Raw genomic sequence first — 25,776 nt, 5'->3', positions numbered from 1 at the left:
TTTTTTCTTGGATTCTAATAAAGATCGTCTTCCTATCATTATTTTGCTTTTGTTCTCCAATCCTCATTTCGCCATCACTTGAGGGTTTGTTGTCCCGTGACATTGAGGAACTCTCACAAGGCTTCATTGCTTTACAATCAGTCTCCCAAGGTTTCTTCTTCGTCTTTGGTGTTGGAGGTCTTCCACGCTTCCTTCCCCTCCTGCAATCGCCTCCGTCAAAGTCATGTCTCTTAGCCCTGCCTCCACAGTTACGCTTTGGTCTCCTCCTGGAATCATCTCAATAGAGTTACTCTGTTCCAACGTTAACAGGGTGCTCCCATGCTCACAGTCTGACATTCTCAGCCGGTAACTTTCCCCGCTTACGTTTGACTTTTAGCTCTTCATTATGTGGCCCATTTTCATCGTATGATCTACCCACCCGAATCTCAACCTGACTGACTCCTAGAATCTTATTAGGTTCCGCCCATTGCTCATTCCCTAGATCTTGCTTCTCCTTAACGCAAATAACTTTGTCCTCGTTACCATCAGACTGACTGCTAATCTGCAGCTTCCGAGGCCGTCCTCTTTTCCATGAGTCTCCTTAGGCACCAGGAAATTCCACAAGCTCACGTAGTAGCTTCTTCTTAACAGAAAAGCCATCACTACTTTTGCCTCCCTTTCTTTCCTTTTTCCACAGCCACACCATTGTTTGTCAATCTCTTTTCTGTAATCATTTGCCACAGACAGAGAAGAGCATTCCCTGCTTTCACCTCATCAACAAAACAATCACCCATGTTGTCAACCTCACTTGCTTAGATCTATCTCCCTTCTCTTCCACAGAGAAATCATCATGTTTGTCACTGTTTTCTTTTCTGTATCAATCGGCTTAACCACATTTACCGTGTTCTTGTTCTTCATCTCGGTTACACCATCCTCCAGACCAGGTTCGCTGGATAGAGTTGCACAACACCCATTTAACTGAAAGCCCTCCTCTTCTTCAACGCTCCAGCATACTGTGTTTCCCAGAGATTAACTGTTAAGATTGTATTTAATATATTGAACTCAATGTACAATAGGAGATTATATACAAAGGTAGTCTTGGAGACTAAGTTTAGATATTAACTAACATTCCTAAAACAGAGGAATCAGTATATACGATAGTTAATGAGAGATCTATATAGTATCTCTCTAATATTAACAGAACCTAATTGCCAAAAATCCGGTGAGAGAATCACAAATTGTCAAAATCAAAATTCTAACTGATGAAAAAAATTAAAGCGTAGGTAATACGAAGAAGAAAATCAAAACTCTAAATCAGAAGAAAAGAAACGGAACACCGAACACATGATGATGGCCTTACCTGGAAAATTTGAAAGCCTGGCCGGATCGGACGGAGAAACGAATGGATAGAACGGGAAAATCGAGAGAGAGAGATGCCGAGATATCAACGAGTCCGATTCAGAGATTCGCATTGTGGATTCGGTAGAGGGGAAAACGAAGAAACACAACAGTGAAACAAGAAGGTGGAACAAACAAGGGTTTAGTTTTGGATGTGAAAAGTGGTGGAGACAAAGACGAAAAAGAAACAGGTTTTAATCTATTTTTCGGGGGCTTTACTCTAAAAGCACATGCGCATATCGAGAAACAATGAATTTTTTTTCCGGGTAATGACGATCTGTGACGGTAAAGTGATCATTTACTATATTATTATCATATCGTAGTCCTTTCCCTCCACTTTTGCTTAGGATTTTCTTCCTTTTTTTTTCATAAATTGAAAATCTGAGAGACCAATGTATTTTCTTTGCATCTGGTTGTATCCTTAGGATTAGATTTGACAAAAAAAAAATTGATGTAAAAGAGTGTTATTGTGATGAGTCTTGTAAGGGAGCTTTTTCTCCTCCTCGAAGGTGAGAAGAACCCTCTGACTGAAAGGACGGTCACCGAGAACATCGGATGCACCTGAAGCAGTCTTCTTTTCCCCATCTTTTGTTCGGTAGATGTTGCCATACCTAGCATACCAATTTACAGTGGATATGCAAAGGCATGACGAGCCTACAACAACCTTTGATGTGTGAGGTTTACAAACTAATGTTTTTGCGTGCCTCCCAACATTCTTCAGTTTCTCTTTACACTCTCCTAATGTCCTAACAAAGAATATTAATTTACTCAGTTGTTTATTTCCCTCAACAATGCATTGTGAGTTTCGATTTTGAATGCGATATATATATGACAAAGAACATTATTTTGAGGTATTTTGAAGTATTTAGCCTTGACAACACATTAACCATGGTTTCAAAATGTTATTTAGAAAATATATAATATAAAACCTGAATCAGGCCACTATGAAATCTTTTAACTCTTCAAACAGTGAAGTCTAAAATTATTTATCACATGTAAAATCAAATAACAATGTTAAGCTAGTAGTCATAACACCGGCTGGATAGTCTGGTCGTTACAATAACTAGCCTACGAATGCATGTTGTTCCAGTGACATAGCTCCACAACAGATATATAAGTATTTAAAAAAAAAAATCATGTTTATAAGAAATTGAGAAAGGAATCATCATCTTCTCCTGGGTGCGGAACCGCGCTGAATCGCTGCTGGTGCTTGCCCTTGAGACCCCGGAGTTTGTTCTTCCGCCATGTTACTCGCTTGTATTCATCACTATGAGTCCAAGTGGTATCAGGTACATCCACTGTAATAATATCGGAGTTCTGCATAAAGACAAGTTACCAAAATAAGGAGTTTATGTGTATGTCAATAACTCAAAATCATTTGGTTAGTTCATAAAAATAGATGTACACGAACTGATGTTTCTACCTTGGTGCCTGCTCACTACTCTTCAAGATAGTGTGGGAGTTAAATGTCCATTTTCCTGGCTATATTAAACACAAATTTTTTTTTTATCAGACACTCTAAATCAATACCCTTCTACCATTCTAAGAACCAGGTTCAGTAAACAACAGTAGATAGGTGGTTTCAGTTCTTAGAAGAGTACTTACTAAGCCAAGCATGCCAAAAAATATAAACTTTAATTCTGAAAGTGAAACTAAAGAAACAATTGGACAACATGTGTTACTTACAAATTTCAACTGTCGAGGATACGGACACGCTCCAGGAGAGCCGTAACTGACTGCCAAAATGTTGGCACCATCCTGAAATTGATGAGTAGGAAAGTGTGAATAGCGACAAACTAATTGTCACGCAACGCTGAAACCTAAACTGTAAGAAACTGATACCAAAAGAATACGTTACCATGTGTATAACGAATTAACAATATGCTCATCCAAACCATCCCGTGGAAGACAAGACATCTCTGTAATAAAACCAGATACATCGATCAGAGGGAAACAGATAATGTCAATGAAACGTTTCTAGGTTTTAATCATTCAAAGTTAACAAAGGGTTTGGATTTATGATCATAAAATAACTAAAAAAATTGAAACGGAACTACAGAAGTAATCTTATCTCAAAGAAGTACCAGAGAATGGTTAATATCTGTAAAAAACTGCAACAAGATTAACCTAGTAGGAGGCTGAGAGCTGAGCTCAAGCAGGCACCAATCACTCAAAAGAAAAATCTATTTGACACTAAAAACAACTAAAACAATGTGAATGGTGTTATTATAAGAAGCTTTTTGGCAGTAAGATGATGATATCAACTGCATGCAATGCAAACCTGACTACTTGAGATCAAAGATTCAAAAAAAAAAAAAAAAAAGGTGAAAAGAAGTGAACTTACAGCTCTCACTGATGGAATCACATACTCTCTCCCAGGTGGACTAACAACATTAGATGGGAGTCTTATTCTATAAAAGTCATCTCCCTTCAGCAGATTCTACAGAACAAAGACAATGATTTTACTCGTTGCGTTTTTTTTTCAAAACAAAAACCCAAAGTAGGAGATTTTACTTACTTTAAAGGCATTAGAAAACTCATTCCTAGAGAAGCGCAGTTTCGTTAGTGTCTGCATCCGACAAGATTTATTATGGTTAGTTAGCAAAATCAATTTGAGTTCTTCACCAAAATCTCTGATTCTCTAAACTCTCTCTCTATGTAATTGAAAATATCTACGATCGATCGATCGATGAAGGTGAAAAGAGAGTATACCTGACCACCGTGGCTCCAAGTCTTGAGGCGAGCGGAGAAAGTACCGGCGGAGGAGAAATCAGAGTCTCCGAAGGCATGTTCGAGGGTGAATTGGATCTTGGAGTCCAGATCAGGATCCGAGTACCGTCTACGGATACTCGGAGTCTGCTTCGGCGGCGAATCTGTGGTAACTCGAGACCAAACTCCGGAGGAGCTCGTCTGATTGGAAAGCGAAGGAGGATGAGAATAATAAAGTGGAGAGGAAGAGCACAAGTAAGTGTGAGATTCGACATGGTCACCGAGGATAGAGAGAGAGAGAGAGAGAGAGAGAGAGAGAGAGAGGTTTGGACTTCTAGAAATTGCAATTGAGCCCTTAGTATTTAATAAGTATTCGCCTTCCGACTCCTAGAAATCCTGATCCACGTTTTAAAACGCTGAACTGAATTATTACTTTTAAAAATATTTTTGCTTTTAAAGTTCTCCGTATTAATATGTATTTTATTTTATGTTTATACAGATTGGCTTAGTTTTTATTTCTCACCATTGCAAGATTAATGGTTTCATATTTGAATGAAAGTTAATGCATAATCTTAAAAATAATTCTTTAAGAAAAAAAATGGACACAAAATATTATACGACTTCAGTACTCTTGCAGTGTACACCAAGTGAAACCATCTGAGAGATTCAAACTTTAACAAGTAAGGAGCAAATCCAATTGAATTATGAAATTGTGATAACAAATATAATAGAATTAAAAATATCAATAATGCTGAGACTGTACTACCATTCTTTGGGGGTTATCTTCAACTAAGTTGGCTTAACCACAATCTTGAAATTTTGAAGCTTATTATAGATTTACTCATTTCAGGTTAAGCTTGGTAATAATGATAGTAATTATATTGTTTAGTATACGAGTGATAATATTAGGGAGAGGACAAGTGTAACGCCTGACAAATTTGGTTGCGAAACGATTATTTTTCGGACTGTTTAAAAAGAGACCGAGACACTTCGCTTCACTCCATGTTCACCAATCATTCCAGCGATGATGAAAGGAAACCAGAAAGCGAAACCGCACGCGCCACCTCGTCCTCTGTTCTCCTTTGGTTTCTTCCGCCGCTGCACACAGTCCGTCCTCAGCTCTACTTCTCCTCACAAGAAACCTCTCCGTAAGCCAACTACCACCGCTTCATCCTCATCGACCTCCACTTCTCAAAGCTTTACTCAGTGGCGTTTCCCACATCACGTTGACCAAACTCCATCCACCGTTACACTTCCATCTCCTCCTTCGGCGCCTCTCCCGGAGCTTCACCTCGCATCCGTCTCCGAATTCGACAAGTTCCTCGCTCAGCTGCTCAAGCGAGTCCTCGTACCCGACCCGCCGTCCGAATACGTCACCAAGATCCTACTCGCGCTCTGTCCCGAGCGATGGTGGAAACTGCGATGGGACTAGAGATCTCCGCGGTGGAACGCGCATTAGCTTTTGGCTGCGCTTGAGCTCATGTACACGACGGTGGAAGGCGCGGCGGAGGTTCGTGGTCACGCGATGACGGTGCCGGCCATGGTGGCGGTGCGGTGATGGCGAGATTGGTCGGGAGGGGGAGAAAACGCCAGAAAACGCCATAAGCATACTTTCCGTTGTATATGGAAGAGGTGGAGTTCTCCGCAAAGAGATTACGGGCGGTGGCTCTGGCGCTTGAAGGAGAGAGAGTGTACGGCGAGAGGGAGAAGAAAAGGGGCCCACCTGTTGAAGACCCTTGAGGAATATGGACCGTTGGATCTGAGTCAAAATGGGTCATGAAATCTAGCGGCTGAGGTTATCTTTTATAGCGGCTGAGTGTTAATGGTTTGTTTTCTATCCTCTTCTTTTCATACAAATAAAAGTTGTTTTATGCATGTAGTTTTAATTATATAAATTAAACTGAAAATTGCTCTTATTTGTAAGCAAAAAATATGCTCGTGCGTAGCACGAGAACAAGACTAGTACTCAATAACGCGATAGACACGAAGATATATAAAGTAACCACTAAAAACACGACCTGTAGCAGAGACGCGAAATTAACCTCTTTTGCAGACTCTCGTATGATGCATTTAAGCCGAATCAAGCCAAACTTACGCATATATCAAAGGATCGTGTATCCTCGTTTCAAAGTATTTTACAGATTTTTTTTTTAAATATCCCATAAACACATATAATAAGAAAATTGGGCTTTCTCCTAATTAAAAAATGTCATGCTAATGGTCACTAATTTGTTTGTGATTTAATAAATAAATAAAACGGAGGGATCAAAAAATAGTAATGACTGAAAAATATATTTACTGCAAACTGTAAGCTAAGAAAAAAAGCTAGTCTCCTTTGATCTTTTCTGCTCCATTGTACGTACAAAGAATCAGAAAATCACAAATTGCATATTACTCCTTCAATATTGTTGTAATTAAAAAGTTTCATTTATGTTTTAGAAAATCATATGTGTATGCATTTAAGTAAAAACAATCCAAACCATTAAAAGATATTACTAAGTAACAACAGTCACAAATTATAATATGAAGTAAAATAAAATATAAAAATTTCAATATAATGTAACAAAAAACCTTGTAAAAATCATATGCATATGATGGAATGTCTTTAGACTGTAGTACTCCTACGTGGCATTTAAGCCAAATCAAGCCAAACTTACGCATATATCAAAGGATCGTGTATCCTCGTTTCAAAGTATTTTACAGATTTTTTTTTAAATATCCCATAAACACATATAATAAGAAAATTGGGCTTTCTCCTAATTAAAAATGTCATGCTAATGGTCACTAATTTGTTTGTGATTTAATAAATAAATAAAACGGAGGGATCAAAAAATAGTAATGACTGAAAAAGATATTTACTGCAAACTGTAAGCTAAGAAAAAAAGCTAGCCTCCTTTGATCTTTTCTGCTCCATTGTACGTACAAAGAATCAGAAAATCACAAATTGCATATTACTCCTCCAATATTGCTGTAATTAAAAAGTTTTATTTATGTTTTAGAAAATCATATATGTATGCATTTAAGTAAAAACAATCCAAACCATTAAAAGATATTACTAAGTAACAACAGTCACAAATTATAATATGAAGTAAAATAAAATATAAAAATTTCAATATAATGTAACAAAAAACCTTGTAAAAATCATATGCATATGATGGAATGTCTTTAGACTGTAGTACTCCTACGTGGCATTTAAGCCAAATCAAGCCAAACTTACGCATATATCAAAGGATCGTGTATCCTCGTTTCAAAGTACTTTACAGATATACATCATACATATACATTATCATGTTTACTAATATCCATAAACACATATAATAAGAAAATTGTCACTAATTTGTTTGTGATTTAATAAATAAATAAAATAGAGGGGTCGAAAATAGTATTAACGGAAATCAAAGTTTGTGATTTAATAAATAAATAAAACAGAGGGGTCGAAAATAGTATTAACCGAAATCAAGCGGTTATATTGAACCACCAACTTTTTTTGTCATTTTCTTAATAAATGCAGCAGTAGAGGAGAGAGAGCGCAAACGCCCCGATCGCTTTATTCTGCAGTGTGCTCTGCGCAGATTGAGCTCGCTCTCACTTTTCATTCCTTGGCAAGAAAAAGACAAAGAGAAGGAAGAAAAAGTTAAGAGAAAGAGATCAAGGTGCACCGAAGAGACGAAAGAAAATAACGATGAAAAAATCGGAGGTGAAGCGGTTTGAAGAAGAAAAACACAAAGAGAAGACGACGACGAATCAGAGGTCGAACGAGGATCCATCTAGCCATCTCGAGGATTTTGTCGGAGCAGACTTGGCCGGAGTAAATATTCAAACAGTCGTAGGAGGTACAGACATTAATTTCCGTACAGCTCAAGGAACTCTTTTGGTTGTTGCTTAAACGATTTTCTATATGCAGATCACGTTGGAAAAGAGAAGACGACGACGAATCAGAGGTTGAACGAGGATCCATCTAGCCATCTCGAGGATTTTGTCGGAGCAGACTTGGCCGGAGTAAATATTCAAACAGTCGGAGGAGGTGCAGACATTTCCGTACAGCTCATAAGAACTCTTTTGGTTGTTGCTGAAACGATTTTATATATGCAGATCACGTCGGAAAAGAGAAGACGACGACGAATCAGAGGTTGAACGAGGATCCATCTAGCCATCTCGAGGATTTTGTCGGAGCAGACTTGGCCGGAGTAAATATTCAAACAGTCGGAGGAGGTACAGACATTTCCTCAAAATAACTCTTTTGGTTGTTGCTGAAACGATTTTATATATGCAGATCACGTCGGAAAAGAGAAGACGACGACGAATCAGAGGTTGAACGAGGATCCATCTAGCCATCTCGAGGATTTTGTCGGAGCAGACTTGGCCGAGAGGTCCGAAGAAACAGAGGTTGAGGTGAAACAAAGGTCCGAAGAAGAAAAACGCATGGTAAGCTTTTTTTTTTTTTTTTTGCTAATCAGTACAATCGTTTTTCTTCTAGCACTGATATTCACTTATTTTGGTTAATCAGTTCACTAATTAACACTAATATTTGATTTATTAGTTTTTTTTAATGAAATAAACAATATAGGGTGTCATAGCTGGTATTTGAATTAGGGTATCTGGGTCCTCGGGTCGGGGTCGGGTCGGGTCCTATCGGGTTCGGATTCTTCGAGTCCTGGAATTTTAGACCCATATAGAAACCTGTAATTTTTTGGGTCGGTTCCGGGTTGAGTCTTGTCGGGTCTGGGTCGGGTTTTGTCGGGTCCAAATTGGTTCGGGTCTATAATTCTAATACTTGTAAAATATCCGTAATTTTTTGTGTCCAGATCGAGTTCGGATTTTCAGAATCTGAAAAATACATGACATATCCAAACCTACTCAAATTTAATTAATATTTGTTATATATATCTAATATTTACAAAATAACTTAAATTAAACTATTAATAATTAACATAAAACATTTTTAAACTCAAAATTTATATTTTAAAGCTCCATATTACTTAAAAATGTTACAAAATAATAATAAATATTGTTAACAAAAGATATTTCAACTAAAAAAAAAATATATATATATATATATATATATATATATATATATAAAACAGAACGCAAAAAATCATAATATTAAATATACATGTTTCTAAATCGGGTACAAATCGGTTCTTTTCGGATCTAGGTCTATTCGGGTCGGTTCTCTTTGGGTCCAAGCCTATTCGGATAAAAGAAATTTAGACCCAAAAAATACTTGTAAACTTTCGGTACGGGTTCAGGTCGGGTATTTTCGGACCGGTTCCGGGTCGGATCTTCGGGTCCAGGTTAAAATACCAAACCTAATTTGAACCTGGTTTATGTGGAGTCACACACTATACTCAACCTGGTTTATTAGTTATTAATTATTAGTTAATCAGTTCCTGGTACTTCATCCGTTACGCAGATTCCCGGAAGGCCCGATTATGGTTATATTGGGGAGCGGACAACAATACGATCGAATCATTTTCAAGTTACCATTGTAAGTGTTTCTTTCTCTGTTTTGGTTAATCAGTTCTTTATTAACACTAATAATTGATTTATAGGCACAAAATTACAATAATCTAACACCAAATCTCTTGGTTGGTTCAATATGTCTCAGGATTCAACAAACACTGGTCTTTCAGAGTTGGCAACATTCATCAATAACTCTGGTCATGAAGAAAACCATACCGTTAAGAAGACACTACGCATGCTTCGCAATTTGCTCAAGAAAACGGCATGTGAAAGGTATGTTTAGATAGATTCTCTTTTTTATATCAAACTAAAATTTCTTAGACTTTTAGTTCTTATAGATAATCAAAATTCCATGCTTTACAGCTATTCCCTCTCTGGGAAGTACTTTTTTGGATTTCCTTCAAACGAGCTTCATATTAATCTCGGAACGGGTATCCAACTGAGTCGAGGTTTGTTTAGATCATTAAGGGTCACCCAAGATGGGTTGTATCTAAATGCAGGTAAGACTTGTTTATTAAGTTTTTCTTTCTTTTCTTTATTCTTTTTATTTTATTTTTGAGAATTTAATATTGTTTTTGTGGATTCCAGATGTAATGACCAAATGCTGCCATCAACCAATCCATTTGACTCAATTTATCAGCAACCAATTCGTTAACATTTGCGTCCCTGCCAAGGCACTCACTTATCAAGAACGTTCCAAGGTACTTATTTTTACTCAATTCATTCAATTACTGTTCAATCATTTAGTTTACTGATATTATGAATGTTCCTAAAATATAAGTTTTAACTTATCATTAATTATTTTGAACAATAAAATTTATATACGCTAAGATTTAAATATTTTAAAACTATTTTTTTGTCACAGATATTTTTAAACTACTTATAGAACAACAATATGTATGGAAAAATGGGCTTTAAAAGACCCAGATCCTTCGATCAAAAAAAAAGACCCAGATCCAAATTACTTATATTATATATTGTTATCTTGATACTTGATAGGTGGAAAAACTCATTACTGGTTTGGAAATTGAGCTGACGTATTTGCCTGCAGCCAGTGCCGGCTCTTGGGGTGTGCCCAAGGTGCACAAGCACAGGGTCCATTTTTTTTTTCAAAAATTCTTATAGAAATTAGGGTCCTCATTTGTATTTAGAGAAATGATATTGTAATTTATGAGAAACAAAATATTTTAGCACAGGGACTATAATTTATCTAAGCCGGGCCTGCCTGCAGCAAAGAAGGCAGTTATTAAAGGACTTTCGTTTGATCCCATCGGTCTGCTCACGTAAGTTTCCAACCATTTTTCTTTAAATAGTTTTTTTTTTTGAATGGTGCTTTAAATAATTTCTTATAAGCTTTTATCTGTTTTTTTCAGATTCAAATTAGCTAAAAGAGGCAGTGAAGTGAGATTCGTGGACTTTTTTCGTAAACAATATAAGCGTAAAGTGACTTATCTACATCTTCCTGCAATCCAAATTGGGGCTGGTGAATACGTGCCTATGGAGGTAAGAGTTTTCGATTCAAACGTTTAACTTATTTGCTCATCATTCTTTACAATTTTTGTAAATGTCGTTCTCGTGGTTTTTGCAGTTCTGCCGTATAGCTAGTGGCCAGCCGTACACACAACGTCTTAGTGAGCAGGCATTCCGTCTTAGTCGAGAGCAAGCGAAGAATTTCCGAAGTGCTTCTGTCATAACGCCTGGCAGGAGAGAGAGTATGATACAAACGGTAAGTTGTGTATTTATTTTATCGCATTTACCACAATTTCCTCTTAATGGCCGACTCAAACTTATTGTGGGCCATTAAAGCCCAAAATATCATGAGAAGTAAGATCTGGGCGTTCGGGTATCCGTTGGCGTTCGGATCGGGTTTTCCGGATTTTCAGGTTTTCGGGTTTACGCTCCTAGATCCCATAGTAAAATTACATTAGTACGAGTCGGGTTCGGATAATAACACTTCGGGTTCGGTTAAAAATTATATATCATCTTAAAACCCATAAAGTAACCATATATCATTCTGATTCGGGTTATATCGGTTCGGTTCGGATATAACCAAAGTAAAAAAACATAAACTTAAAGAAAAACATAAAATTGTTAAAATAACAATAAAATGTTAAATCAAGCATGAAAACAAACATTATTTGTAAACAATATACATTATATTATAGAGAGTAGACTTGTTATTCCAATGAACAAATTATAAATTACTTATTTATAACTAATTGTGTACTTAAAATATTTTTAATATTGTTAATATTTATTATTATATATCATATTACCACGAACATTAAATTTAATAACTAAAATACTTATATATATTTCAAAACATTTATATTAACTATTAGTTTTGGGTTTTTGGGTTACCCGTTCGGGTTCGGTTAATAACACTTCGGGTTCGGATATTTTTTATACCACCCTACAAGACCCGTTCGGGTATTTTTACATTTCGGGTCGGATAACGGGTCGGTTTTTTTGGTTCGGGTTCGGTTCGGATTTCGGGTTCCGGATTTTATGCCCAGGCCTAGCCCTGGCTCTGTCCTTATACAACTCTAAGGAATTTTTTTTTTTTTAATGTCCAGATGATTAGGATTGATAAAGAACAGGCGTTAAAGCTTGTGAACAAGAAGATATCAGTGTCTGATGACTTAACCTCGATCGAGGCTCGTGTGCTTCCTCCTCCGACGGTTATTTTCTCTCACTGTTATCGCAATTGATTTTCTTTTATTGTACAATCTTTCGATGTTCCTCACGATGTTGTTTTTGTCTTGTTGACCGTTGAAATTCCTTAATTTTTATAATATCAGTGAAGAAATAACCGTGACTCCAAATGAGGGAAAATGGAACATGTTTAAAAAGGTAAAACTGTATGCCCTTGTAACTAATCCAAAAATATGCTTTTATGTTTCTTGGTATCTTCTCTTACATCTACCTTTGTGTTTTCTTTGTTTAAGAAAATGATCAATGGAGCAAGTGTAACTAGATGGACTTGTGTAAATTTCTCAACGCTTAGCCCTATTTCAGCCACAAAATTCTGTCAAGAATTGACTAAGATGTGCAGAGATTTAGGAATGGTATGGATTTTTAATCCTTTTGGTATCTGCCACACGATTTGTTTATATTCAAACGAGTCACTAACTGACTTTTGTACCTTGATACCAGCATATCCAACATATTACTCAAATCATCTCTTATGATCCTGAAAAGATTGAGGACGCACTGCGAGAGATCCACAAAAAGACAGCTGACCTCCAACTTTTGATTGTGATATTGCCTGATATGACTGGATCATATGGTAAGTTTGCAAATTGGTTGGTCTTTAATTCTATGTTAATTAATGCAAATCTGGTTTCAACGTCTCATTATTCTTTTGCAGGAAAGATCAAAAAGATATGTGAGACAGAGCTGGGCATTGTCTCGCAGTGTATTCGGCCAGGAACGATACTTGAGCGACCACACTTGTTTCTCCCCTCGCTAGCCTTGAAGATCAATATCAAGGTTTGCCGTCTCTCTCTTTCTTGTTACCAAATTTGTAATTTTCTTTTGTTAATTAAAGGTTTTCTGTACAGGCTGGGGGGAAAAACTATGTTCTTGACAAACACATCTCGATGGTACAAGACACGCCAACAATAATCTTCGGTGCTGACGTCACGCATCCAACAAAGGCCGAACAATCTTCTCTCGCTGCGGTATGAATGCTTAGTTATTTTACTTGTATCTACCTTCACAAGTATTATCTCTCACTTTTTTTTTATATAACCACAGGTTGTTGCTTCCATGGACTGGCCTGAGATAAGCACATACCGAGCATTGGTTTCTGCTCAGACTGGAAGACGTGAAATTATCGAGGACCTGTATAAGTTGGACGGCCAAGGAGAACACACTGGAATGATAAGGTAATAACAAAAAAAATATATGGTCATATCATAAATCTCTATTGTTAGTTAGTTGGTTTCCTTTCGTTATCTCAGACCACCGAAAAAAAAAAACTAATTGCAGGGACCATCTCTTAGCATTCATTAGAAAGACAAATCAAAGACCTGGAAGACTCATCTTCTTCCGGTAAGTCAACATTTTTTATGCTAATTGTAAATTAGGCATGTTAAAATAATCTAGCAAGGTTAGCCCTAACCATGTACTAAAATCTTTAACCCTAACCCTGGTTTTTGAGATAGACCTAAAATACGATTGAACAAAATAGCCCATAAATGTATGGAGTTATCTCCAATCCTGTATCACAATCTTATCTTTTGTACTTTAAAAGAATAATATGAAATGTGCTAACCCTGGCTCAGCCCTTCATGTGTAAACTATTAATGCTAAAGTAGGGATAGAGCTAGAATAGGGATGGGTTCATTTTTTGTATGGTCGCACCATGCTTAAACATTATATATAAGATCCCTAATGGTAATTATCGCTTGCTGCAGTGACGGGGTAGGGGAAACACAGTTTGGGGACGTGTTGCGTTTTGAGCTACAGGCTATACGCAAAGCTTGTTCGTCTATAGAGGATTTTCGTCCAAAGATAACCTTTGTGCTTGTCCAGAAAAGACACCACACGCGGTTGTTTCCTGCTCAAGCGGATAAGAAGGATGCTGCTACTGGCAATGTTCTTCCAGGTTTGCTCACACTCTACTCTTTTATTCAATTAAATTTTTTTGTCTCACTTTTTAACTTATTTGCATTTCCTTCGTAGGTACTGTAGTTGACACAGTTATTTGTCACCCGCGCCAGTTTGATTTCTTTTTGAACAGCCACGCAGGTGTGATGGTAATGATAATCTGTCCCACCAATTATAATTTTTTTTTGTCTCATCATCAAAACTATAAACTTTGTTTGGGTTTTAAATGTCTCAGGGTACAAACAGATCTACCCATTACCATGTTCTCTTGGACGAGAACAAATTTTCTGCTGATGATTTGCAAAGGCTTACTAACGACCTTTGCTACACGTAAGCAACATAACCTTTCATTTTGTATACGTTAACTTCAAATGAAATCTGTCTAATACCTCACAACAAATATGCAGGTTTGCCAAGACTACCAATTCTGTCTCGCTTGTCACCCCTGTCTTCTACGCCCATTTGGCTGCGTTTAGAGCACGCTACTACGTGGAGGATGAAATGTCTGCTGTGCATCTTCCGACAGTGAAAGATGAAGTGAAAGAGAAGATGTACTTTTGCTAATGTTTGGAAGGACGAGGAAATAAAAAAACATAGCATAAGATAAATGGTGGCCGAAACTCTATGCCCCAAATTTTTAGTCCAAAAAAAAACTCTATGCCCCAAATTTCACTCTTTTTTGTTTTGTTTTCGCACCTACTGTTACATATGCTTTTAATAGTATAGATATGGAACATCTACCTGTTTATATATCCTCGTAAGAGTTAAAACTCTTTACAAGAAAAAAATAGCAAAGCTTTGTGTAGAAATTATAAGGACTTGTTTATATTCAGAAGGGAAAACATACATTTATCATCGTCCCCGATGGAAAAAAAGTGGGAAATTTTACATTTCAATATGTTTCATTAAAACAAACTCAGTGAAGAATAGATTGTTAACCTGAAGTGAACAGATGAAGCAGTGAAGGTTGGAGCAAAGTAAGGGACATTTGCAGAGATTGTATGTCAAGGCCTCAGATAAGTGTCCAGGATACCGGAAACCATACCCCTTTTGCAATACCACCTTCTCCTGTGTAACAACACTTAGAATCATATTCTTCTTCTCCATTATCTCCAGCCGAAAGTCCCACCCCACAAACCAGCATATTCTTCTCATTCTCCTCCACAGAGTCGGTAGCTTATAAAGAGCGAAATGAGTCTCGTGCAACCTCCCTCGGTAAGAAGTCAGCTTAATCTTCGAAGCTCTAACGCTAAGACCCACTACTAAATCACCAGAGCTGAGAAACGTCTGGAGATTGAAACGTCTAATCTCACTGCTACAAGAAGACGCTTGCTGCTTCGAAGAAGAAGAAGAACCAGCTGAGCTAGACCTCCTCAGAATAATCTTGATCCCAATTCTGAAATACTTGCTTAGGCACCTGAATCTCATCATCCACGTGGCGAATATCTCCACCGTAACCAAAGATAGCGTCCACAGCTCATCGTTTATCTCCACCTGAATAATCTGATGGTAACACAACTCATCATCCTCCAGGTTCATGTGCCTTCTAAGCAGCATGCATGTTTCTTCGTTCCAACGACGCAGCCGCTGCTTTATCATCTCTCAACGATAGATCAGGGACAGGTAAACCCACCCACATGGCCCGTCACCAAGTAAAGCAGCGGAAACCGAACCTTCTTCTTCTCTGTTCTCGGAGAAGCACTATTGCAACACTTATCAACAAAACCAGAGAGTACAAGAAACTGCTCTCTCTCTCTCTCTCTCTCTCTCTCTCTCTCTCTTTCGCGGAGCCATCGAAACCAGAGACAATCTCAAACACAGGCCTACCTTCTCGAATCCCCAAAGAACCAAGGAATGATCCGGCAAACCGATGACAGACACTCACGTAGACAACGAACAACACCGACGAGAGGCTTTGTTGCCTCAACGAGAAACAAACCGACAGAGAGACTTGTAAGAAGAGATCCATTGGACAATTTCGGACTTAACAAGGAAGAACCTTTACGACTTGGCCATATCTTCTCCGAGTCAACAAGGTCGCAGCATAGGGTTAGGTTGCAAACGACGTCGGAAACGGGAGATGAGAGCAAAGACATCTTCTGGAAGCGACAGAAGCAGCAAGTCTCCTCCGGATCTTCATCTGTTTTGGTGATAAAATCAGTAAAAAAACCCAGAAACTGAATCTCTGAGAACTAGATCAATTTTGATGATCGAAAGGCAGCCTTGGGGGATTTGAATGAGATCACAAACATAGTAATACGAAGACGATTTGATGTGAGAAAAGTCGTCTTTCGTTTCAAGCTCTAGTTGACTGTTACAGTCTTTCTCAAGTGGACTCTTGTTTTATTCAAATATTATCCAATAATAATATTCTTGGGTTGGCTGTGCGGATTTCTATTCGTTGACTTGTCTTTGAAGGGGATTTCATTTTATTTTTTTGCTTCAAGGGATTTCGTTTTTTATTGACTTTGTCTTACTTTAAAATATCAAGTTATCAACAAAATCTTATTTTAGAAAAAAAAAAGTTTATAAAATCTAACAAAAAATAAAAATCACAAATATATAAAAAGAATTATTGTTGGACGAAATTAAGCTATTGTTATTTAGCTAGAACTATTTTTTACCAAGAGTGTTGCAAAATCATTACATTTCAATATTTTCACAAAAATAGTGACAGTTTCAGAATATGGGATAGATCAGAATGACATTATTAATTAATTGATAATGAGTGGAAGGTGAGCCATATGCTAAATCATAAATTTTCTCTGTTTTGATGATGTTATAATTAAAGATTATTATGTATATTAAGAGTGGCAATTACTCAGCTAACTTCAAATATTGGTTAGCATCTCGCTGGAACAAGACTGACTCAAGGATAGAAGCCATGCTAATACTCCTACTTGGATTTCCTGTTGGTTCTTTTTCCTTTTTTTTTTTTTGGTTTAAGGGTCTTGCCTTTGCTATCTATCTTTTGGTTTGCTTATTGATTGAGCCTAATTCTTTCTTCCCACCATTGTAAGATTAATGGTTCCATGTTCAAGCAGCTTTGGTATATGAAAAACACGAGTAAACATGTATTGTTTCATTCATCTAATCTTCTCCATAATTTTGCATACATATATATATATATATATTTATTTATCTCTTATTGTTATTTATCTATTTATCCTGAAACATCAAACTCTCTAATTATTGCCTGATCCACTTAAATCACTCTTATCAAAGAGATTTATTTCAAGTGCTCTAAAACAAAATACAACTCAACCCAATTCCACAGTATAATAGACATAATTAAAGGTTGTAGTAGATACAAACATTAGAGATCTTCCCCGGAAGGATTATGATGAGTCTTTCTCCGATGAAAGCTGCTTAGCGAGAAGGAGAAGCCCCGCTGTTGTGAAGCCTGACAAGACGGCTGACGCATAAAACGTAGCTAGAAGAGACCCTCTTAGAGACTGCCCAGAAGAAGAACAAAAAACACATGAGACAAAATGTTCAATGTACCAACATTTCAAAACAACAGAAAGTAGTATACTTCACAAACCTTTGCGAGAAGCAATGCATTGTCATTAGCATACTGCAATGAGCTCTCTGGTATGCTTTGGATTCCCTGACTGATTTGCCATGAAAGTATCCTGTACAGTTCAAATACGAACTGTTTTACAGTACTGCTGGTAAGAGAGTTCTCAAAAGTAATAAACAAATCTTCCACAAATACCCAAAGATAAATGAAATGGCAGCTCCGGCGTATGCTTTCTCTGGACTCACAGCAACCTGAAGCTCCCCAAACAAAGAAAAAAATCTCAACTGTAAAAAAGTAGCTTCAATTAAAAAGAGGAGAAATCGTATTAAGTTATTAAGCATTACCTTAAACATCATCATCGTTTTTGAGTTGGATTCATTTGCAGATGATGTATTCGCTCGCAGATAGGACCTCTCCAGTTGTAATCATCGCTTTAGCAATCTGCGGGTTCACGTTCTTATATGCATCGATGATCCATACAGATTGTATTATTAAGTTTGATGAGTCAAGACTGGTTAATCATAATCATAATCATAATCAAACAATCAGTAGAGGAGAATTCCCACACCTTGACCATACTGTCCCATTCCCCTGAACCTCCCTTTTTCCCGCAGAAGAAACAATGTTCATCGAAAGAAGAGTGACTCGTATGCTCTTCCATTAGTCTGCCATGAAAATGCTCAGAGAAGACAACGGAAGAATGATAAAACAGTTTAAAGACATATAGAAACAAGAAGAAATCGTTAATCTTACAATTGAAAATCATGTAAAATCAAATCGTAAAGGAGTTGAATTTCGTGGAACCCAGAAAAAAAAAAAAGTGAAAATTCGATATCAATTGTAGCAAAATTTGAAGCCAATTAATAACACTGGAAGAAGAAAAATTTACCTGAGAGAGATTGAATCCTAAAGGGAAAGGAGATAAACAGTTCGGTTCGTCGGTGAAAACTTTGGACGAAACGACAGTGAACAAATGTTTTTTTTTTTGTTCCTTCTTCTTACAGAGTTAAGTCCCACATCGGTTATCTATACAGAAAATAAGGCCTATAAATATATCTTCCTCTACACACCGAATTGTCTTTGGTGACACCATGAGAATTAAGTGGGACGAGAAGAATAGAACTTATTCTTAACACATTTGTATTTACAAATCTCGTGAGAGTAAGTTCTATTCTTCTCGTTCCGCAAATTCTCATATATTTTTTTTCATACTATTAAAACAAAAACTTTGTTTTCCTCACCTAACATTTTGCAATTTACTTTTAACACTAAACCTAAAATCTTTATCTTTACAATAATAGATAATAATATTTTATGAAATATTTGTCAAATATGTTTATTTTTCTTTAAATAATAACAAAATAATATTGTACAAAAATATTTTGATCAGGTTATAAAAATTGTATAAATATTTAAACTATAGCATTTCAAACACTATGCATATTTCAAAATAGAAAATAAAATATTTATGATTTTTTATATACTGAAGAAAATCTTTTATGGCTTGACCATTGAAGTTCAATTCTATTATGCATAAACTGCTTCAAACCATTGTGTATTTTTTGAATTTGTTGCATCATCATCTTGCTACTATATTTGGATGATATGTTAATTGTAGACAACAACTTTGGATATAGTTAAAGAACCGAAAGAGCAGCCTAGCAAATCTTTTTCCATAAATAATATTTGTGTCCAGCAAAACAGATTCAGGGTACATGTGATAAGTGTACGCCAAACACGTTACAGTTTTATAAGTTTTGAGTCGTTTTCTGATCTAGCTACGTTTAGGCCAACTTTGAAGATTTTAGAACTATTTTATTCCCATAACTGTGCACATGTATTTAGCAATGAATGGAAGAATTGCCACCATCGGATTGAAGCTCATATTTTTATACAGGATTGACTCTAGATAAAAAATTTTTTTTGATTATTTATGTTGTTTATAAATATTAAAATTAAATGATCAAACTTTATTACTTTTTTTTTATAATTTCAATAATTAGTTAACATAAACTATTATTAGTAATATTATACAGATTATTTGACAAGTGATATTAATTGGTACTTATTTTTTTATTTTAGATTTTACTAAAATAAATAAATGTCGGATATCATCGATTAATCAAATTCTAACAATTTTTTAAAGACTTTATCGGGTAACTGACACGTAAAACCAAACTTAACATATGTTTTTGCAGCATGATTTTACTAAAAACCAAACTTAACATATGTTTTTGCAGAATAAATAAACAAAAAGTTGTAGAGCTCAAAAACAGAGAGCAAACAACAAGTAATATAAAGTCGGAACAATTCAAGATAAAGATCAATTCTGTAACAAATAGTTTGCTGACAAACAGTAAAGTAAAACAACATGCATCATCCAAGACGAAGCATTTCAAGTCCAGAGTTTATTTTAGTTTCACCTCCAAGTTTGCTTGATTGATCACTTCTTCTGAACTTGAATCCCTCCTTGTTCCATATCCTTCATCCCCGCCTTTCTGACTCTACTAGCATCTCCATATAAATCTTTTAGCTTTGCGAGGTTACTGTTAACAGTCGCAGCTGCTGCTTTATCCTTGTTTCCATAGTCTCTTTTAGGAGTTGGCTCACGCTCAATTTGCACACTCCTGCTTCTGCTTCTATCGTCCTCGTAATCACTGCGTCTGCTTCTACTACTTTCATAGTCACGCCTTGATCTCCTATCATTATCATAATCCCCTCTCCCTTTCCCTTTCCCGGTCTCTCTCCCTCTCCCTGTCTCTGTTCGAATAATAGTCTGGGCTCTGGTGGAAGCACGGTGAGGTGCAGGCTGCCCAAATGAAACAGAGAGGGATGCTTTTACTGATGGTGGACGACGGGCAGTGTCTTCAGAGCCACGTGACATGTCTCCGGTTGAACCAGGATGGTTTTGTTGGTAAATTCATCTTCTCACAGGAACCACCGGAATACGTGGAAACAACAACGTATCAAAGTAATACTGCGCAAAAAAAAAAAAAACAAACAAACGAAATCAGATTCAGGAATTATTAACACACTAAAGCATATGGATAAACGATTCTAAAACATAAACTTGTATGGTCAAATTCTAATGGTGAAATTTACATCAAATGAACTTCCAAAACATCTTCACATTCTTCCCTTCAAATATTAATGGAAAAATGAAGTGAACTCTTCTAGCAGATAATCACAGAACGCTCTTCAGAAACATAGCAAAACAAATAAGACATTAATTATTATTATTATTATTATTATTATTATTATTATTATCTTGTACTCACCAGTCTAAGCAGCAGATCACGTACGTAAACACCCCATGGTCGTCGTCCTTCCATTTGATCCTGGCGCAAAGTAAATAAATATATTCAATTATTATTCTTGTAAAGCAGTATACCGAAAAGAATCATACACATCCTAACAAAGGTCCAGAAACACTCTACTATATTGGATCCAAACTCTAATTCATGACCACCTCTGGTTTAGAATACTAACAAGAGCTTCTATACTCTAAAATACATATTAAGGAATTAAAGAAAGAAAAAGATGCTAAACTCACACAGAAACTCTACAAGAATCCAGATATGTATGAACAGGCAAATGCTTTACGGCAGGCATATTTCTTGAGAGCTTGATATCTGTAAAATGCCATTCATAATCGTACGGTAATCTAGGAACATGATAAAGAAAGTTACCTCATCATCATCTTTAATGTATGGTTCATACCATGTCCACAGCGTCTTTGCATATCTTAAATATAGGAATCAGACCTGCAAATATAGTAGTAACACGTGTCAGATCCAAATCAGTGAAACATATAAAAACAGATAAGACAAGGTGTTATGACATTGAAGGAACATCGATACAAAATGCAAGACTATAATAACTTCCAGACCAGTAAACCAAGGAAGCAAACGATTGAAGGGAAGAAAAAAAACTCCACATATATCCTAGAACTTTAAATAGACCACCGGTGGCCAACTAAGAGTGAGATCAGTTGCGTGTTTCAATACTGTTAGTGAGGGAGACAGAGTAGCTCAAATTTAAAAAAAAAAGAGACTCAAACCTTGATTTGAAGAAACTGCTAGCAAAGAAGGTCCTATTAATAACGGTGTGAGCAACACAAAGAAAGAAAGAAAGAAAGGCATCCAACTTTTGTTTTTGGAAGTGAAAATCTGTTAGGAAACACACAAAAACAATTACGTGTAGGCTCATCATACCCCTTCAACGGGGATTAGTTTCAGATGAGGAACCCAAAGATAAGAAGAGGCTCTCTAATTTATTTTACAAGAAACAAAACAGCACACAAGGGTATATAAATAAATACGCACATGTGTTGCTCTCGTTCTTAGCAACTATATATCTTCCAGGGTTAATATAATGCAAGAAGATGGATTAAGAAGATTGACTCACCGCTCTGATATAAGGAGAATCAGTGTGAGTTGAATTTTAGAGGAGACAATACGCTGTGGAGGACCACGGCAGTTTCCACCCATCCACGGCTAACGATTTCATCAATGATAAGTCTTGAGACCATAAAGCTCTTTGAAATAGTCAGAAGAAACAATGTTCATCGAAAGAAGAGTGACTCGTATGCTCTTCCATTAGTCTGCCATGAAAATGCTCAGAGAAGACAACGGAAGAATGATAAAACAGTTTAAAGACATATAGAAACAAGAAGAAATCGTTAATCTTACAATTGAAAATCATGTAAAATCAAATCGTAAAGGAGTTGAATTTCGTGGAACCCAGAAAAAAAAAAAAGTGAAAATTCGATATCAATTGTAGCAAAATTTGAAGCCAATTAATAACACTGGAAGAAGAAAAATTTACCTGAGAGAGATTGAATCCTAAAGGGAAAGGAGATAAACAGTTCGGTTCGTCGGTGAAAACTTTGGACGAAACGACAGTGAACAAATGTTTTTTTTTTTTGTTCCTTCTTCTTACAGAGTTAAGTCCCACATCGGTTATCTATACAGAAAATAAGGCCTATAAATATATCTTCCTCTACACACCGAATTGTCTTTGGTGACACCATGGGAATTAAGTGGGACGGGAAGAATAGAACTTATTCTTAACACATTTGTATTTACAAATCTCGTGAGAGTAAGTTCTATTCTTCTCGTTCCGCAAATTCTCATATATTTTTTTTCATACTATTAAAACAAAAACTTTGTTTTCCTCACCTAACATTTTGCAATTTACTTTTAACACTAAACCTAAAATCTTTATCTTTACAATAATAGATAATAATATTTTATGAAATATTTGTCAAATATGTTTATTTTTCTTTAAATAATAACAAAATAATATTGTACAAAAATATTTTGATCAGGTTATAAAAATTGTATAAATATTTAAACTATAGCATTTCAAACACTATGCATATTTCAAAATAGAAAATAAAATATTTATGATTTTTTATATACTGAAGAAAATCTTTTATGGCTTGACCATTGAAGTTCAATTCTATTATGCATAAACTGCTTCAAACCATTGTGTATTTTTTGAATTTGTTGCATCATCATCTTGCTACTATATTTGGATGATATGTTAATTGTAGACAACAACTTTGGATATAGTTAAAGAACCGAAAGAGCAGCCTAGCAAATCTTTTTCCATAAATAATATTTGTGTCCAGCAAAACAGATTCAGGGTACATGTGATAAGTGTACGCCAAACACGTTACAGTTTTTATAAGTTTTGAGTCGTTTTCTGATCTAGCTACGTTTAGGCCAACTTTGAAGATTTTAGAACTATTTTATTCCCATAACTGTGCACATGTATTTAGCAATGAATGGAAGAATTGCCACCATCGGATTGAAGCTCATATTTTTATACAGGATTGACTCTAGATAAAAAAAATTTTTTGATTATTTATGTTGTTTATAAATATTAAAATTTAAATGATCAAACTTTATTACTTTTTTTTTTAATTTCAATAATTAGTTAACATAAACTATTATTAGTAATATTATACAGATTATTTGACAAGTGATATTAATTGGTACTTATTTTTAGATTTTACTAAAATAAATAAATGTCGGATCATCGGATCATCGATTAATCAATTCTAACAATTTTTAAAGACTTTATCGGGTAACTGACACGTAAAACCAACTTAAGTTAAATGACTTCCCAGTTAATGTACAGTAAGATATTCTATTTGAAAGAGTGAGAAATTAAAACCTATAAAAAATAATGAATTATATCTGTGTCTAAAGTTTAGTTAATATGCAACCGGCTTTTGTTTGACTATCTAAAACATGTTTATACAAAATCAAATCCAACCAAAAACGGTATATCGCAGAAACCGGTTAGGTAAAGGTCCATTAATTTATTCTTATGTTTATAACAACACTAGTGGTATTCCGGTGCTACGCGCCGGATTTGTATGTTGTGTTCTTACGTGAATCTACGATTCGTTTTTTTTTTTGTGGTTTTAGTAGTAAAAAAAATATGACTGCGAAAATGAAATATGTTGAAAGAAAATAATATTTTTCTAATCTTGTTGATAGTGGTTAACGACCCTAGTGCATTATTTTGTTTAAAGTTGTTTTGTTCAAAGTAGAATAGCATAAGTGGTTGTTACTAATCGATTTAATAAAAATAGAATAAAAAAACCGATAATCGTAAACAATATTTAGTTAGAATTTAAACATAGAGTAAAGTTGTTGTTTTATTAGAAAACATATTTATCTAATCAATTAATAGAATTAATTATAAATATTTAAACTTGTACTAATATATTTAGGTCAAATAATAGAAATATAGAAGAAGTTTCAAATTTATAAAAAATAAGGGTGAAATCAATTTTTGTAAAACTATTGGTAAAATTATTTGATTATATAAATAGATATTTTCCATTTATAATGTGTGACTTTTAAAATATAGAGGTGAGAGTTGTATGTGTTGTTGTGTTTCACAAAAAAAAAAGTTTAAAGGAGAGCAATTTTAACCGTGTGTGTAGTTTTGTCAATTTTTTTTGGGTCAAAATAGTTTTGTCAATTTGTATATGTATTATCATATAGCAATCTCAGTGGCCTGGTTCCGACCCAATTATAGCTTCTGTCCCATTTTCTGCTGGACTCGTTCTTGAAATGAAAGATATTCATCAAACTAACCAAATAAAAAAAAACATATACACTCCGATATTGAACATATTATTTTCTAAACCCACAGAGATAGCAAAGCATCAAATCCAAATAACATCGTTTTTTAATCACAGAGAGAGAGAAGAGAAACAGTTTTCTAATGAGAGAAAACACCAAAACCACCACAAAGAGCAAGAACAAGATGCAGAATAGAGCCTCCCTCAATGTTCTAGTCTTTTACCGTCTTGTCATCAGCTAGCTGTTTTTGGGAGTAGATGAGAGCAGGGGCGAACTACGGTGGCACTCCTGGGTGCAAGTGCACCCATAATGTTTTAAGAATTGTCATGTTACATAGAACATAAATGACTAAATTGGCTCAGTTGGTAGTGGATGCACCCAGTAAATCGTTATGGTAAGGTGTTCGATGCACCAACTATAACATTCTATTTACATACATAATATATTTTATGAGCATGATGCACCACTGATTTTTTTCCCTGGCTTCGCCCCTGGATGAGAGCCTGGAAAAGAACCAGTGTTATATGTAACTGCTTAGATTATCAGTTTGCAAACAAAGGATAACAACTATTGGCAAGAACATAAGAAAACACATTAGAAAGGAGATGCAATTTTTGACAAAACCGGAGACAGGAAGAACATAAGAGCTACAAAAAAGTTCAAGAGACTTCCCTAGCAATTCATTCTTTTTAAAGTCAAATAAGTAATTTGTCAATTTTGTGTTGAACAGGAGGGATGCCTTCTTTCTGCTCACCACAATCCTTGATGTGATCAATAGTGTCAGATTTATGCTGTGGCCACCACAATGTTTTTGCTCCGACCTGTAGCTTACGTATTTGTTATGCATGCAAGAGCTAAGGCGGCAAACATGCTAACACGCACGATTACATCCCTGCAAAGATGCAATGATATTGAGTTCATGAGGATACTTTGGTTCTTGTCGTCTTGAAACTGAACCATCTTCATGTCATCTTCTAAGCGATT

General features: G+C 35.7%; 2 protein-coding genes and 4 pseudogenes across 2 annotated transcripts; 3 read left to right on the top strand and 3 right to left on the bottom strand.

Annotated features, from left to right (window-relative positions):
* Nucleotides 1–2,508: 2,508 nt before the first annotated feature.
* Nucleotides 2,509–4,348, bottom strand: LOC130503692 (uncharacterized; annotated as a pseudogene).
* Nucleotides 4,349–4,945: 597 nt separating this feature from the next.
* LOC130503693 (uncharacterized) lies at nt 4,946–8,110 on the top strand (annotated as a pseudogene).
* LOC130503694 (protein argonaute 5-like) lies at nt 7,769–12,260 on the top strand. Its single transcript, XM_056998265.1, has 13 exons — nt 7,769–7,919; nt 7,991–8,110; nt 8,179–8,298; nt 8,360–8,511; nt 9,500–9,574; nt 9,695–9,822; nt 9,913–10,049; nt 10,138–10,250; nt 10,549–10,629; nt 10,741–10,832; nt 10,923–11,052; nt 11,138–11,275; nt 12,126–12,260. Exons 1-13 carry the CDS (start codon nt 7,769–7,771, stop codon nt 12,258–12,260), a joined length of 1,572 nt encoding a protein of 523 aa, XP_056854245.1.
* Nucleotides 12,126–14,913, top strand: LOC130503691 (protein argonaute 5-like). Its single transcript, XM_056998264.1, has 12 exons — nt 12,126–12,230; nt 12,351–12,402; nt 12,498–12,617; nt 12,706–12,838; nt 12,920–13,041; nt 13,113–13,232; nt 13,309–13,439; nt 13,543–13,605; nt 13,971–14,161; nt 14,239–14,312; nt 14,399–14,493; nt 14,571–14,913. Exons 2-12 carry the CDS (start codon nt 12,391–12,393, stop codon nt 14,725–14,727), a joined length of 1,218 nt encoding a protein of 405 aa, XP_056854244.1. The 5' UTR covers nt 12,126–12,230; nt 12,351–12,390; the 3' UTR covers nt 14,728–14,913.
* Nucleotides 14,914–15,269: 356 nt separating this feature from the next.
* LOC130503695 (F-box protein At5g39450-like) lies at nt 15,270–17,049 on the bottom strand (annotated as a pseudogene).
* A 2,928-nt stretch (nt 17,050–19,977) lies between these two features.
* On the bottom strand, nt 19,978–22,636 carry LOC108854924 (pre-mRNA splicing factor SR-like 1; annotated as a pseudogene).
* Between the last annotated feature and the right edge of the window lie 3,140 nt (nt 22,637–25,776).

The sequence above is a fragment of the Raphanus sativus genome, unplaced genomic scaffold (assembly GCF_000801105.2).
Source record: "Raphanus sativus cultivar WK10039 unplaced genomic scaffold, ASM80110v3 Scaffold1077, whole genome shotgun sequence".
Lineage (NCBI taxonomy): Eukaryota > Viridiplantae > Streptophyta > Magnoliopsida > Brassicales > Brassicaceae > Raphanus > Raphanus sativus.
The sequence above is the reverse complement of the archived record's forward strand: the minus strand, read 5'-3'. Positions and strand labels throughout refer to the sequence as shown.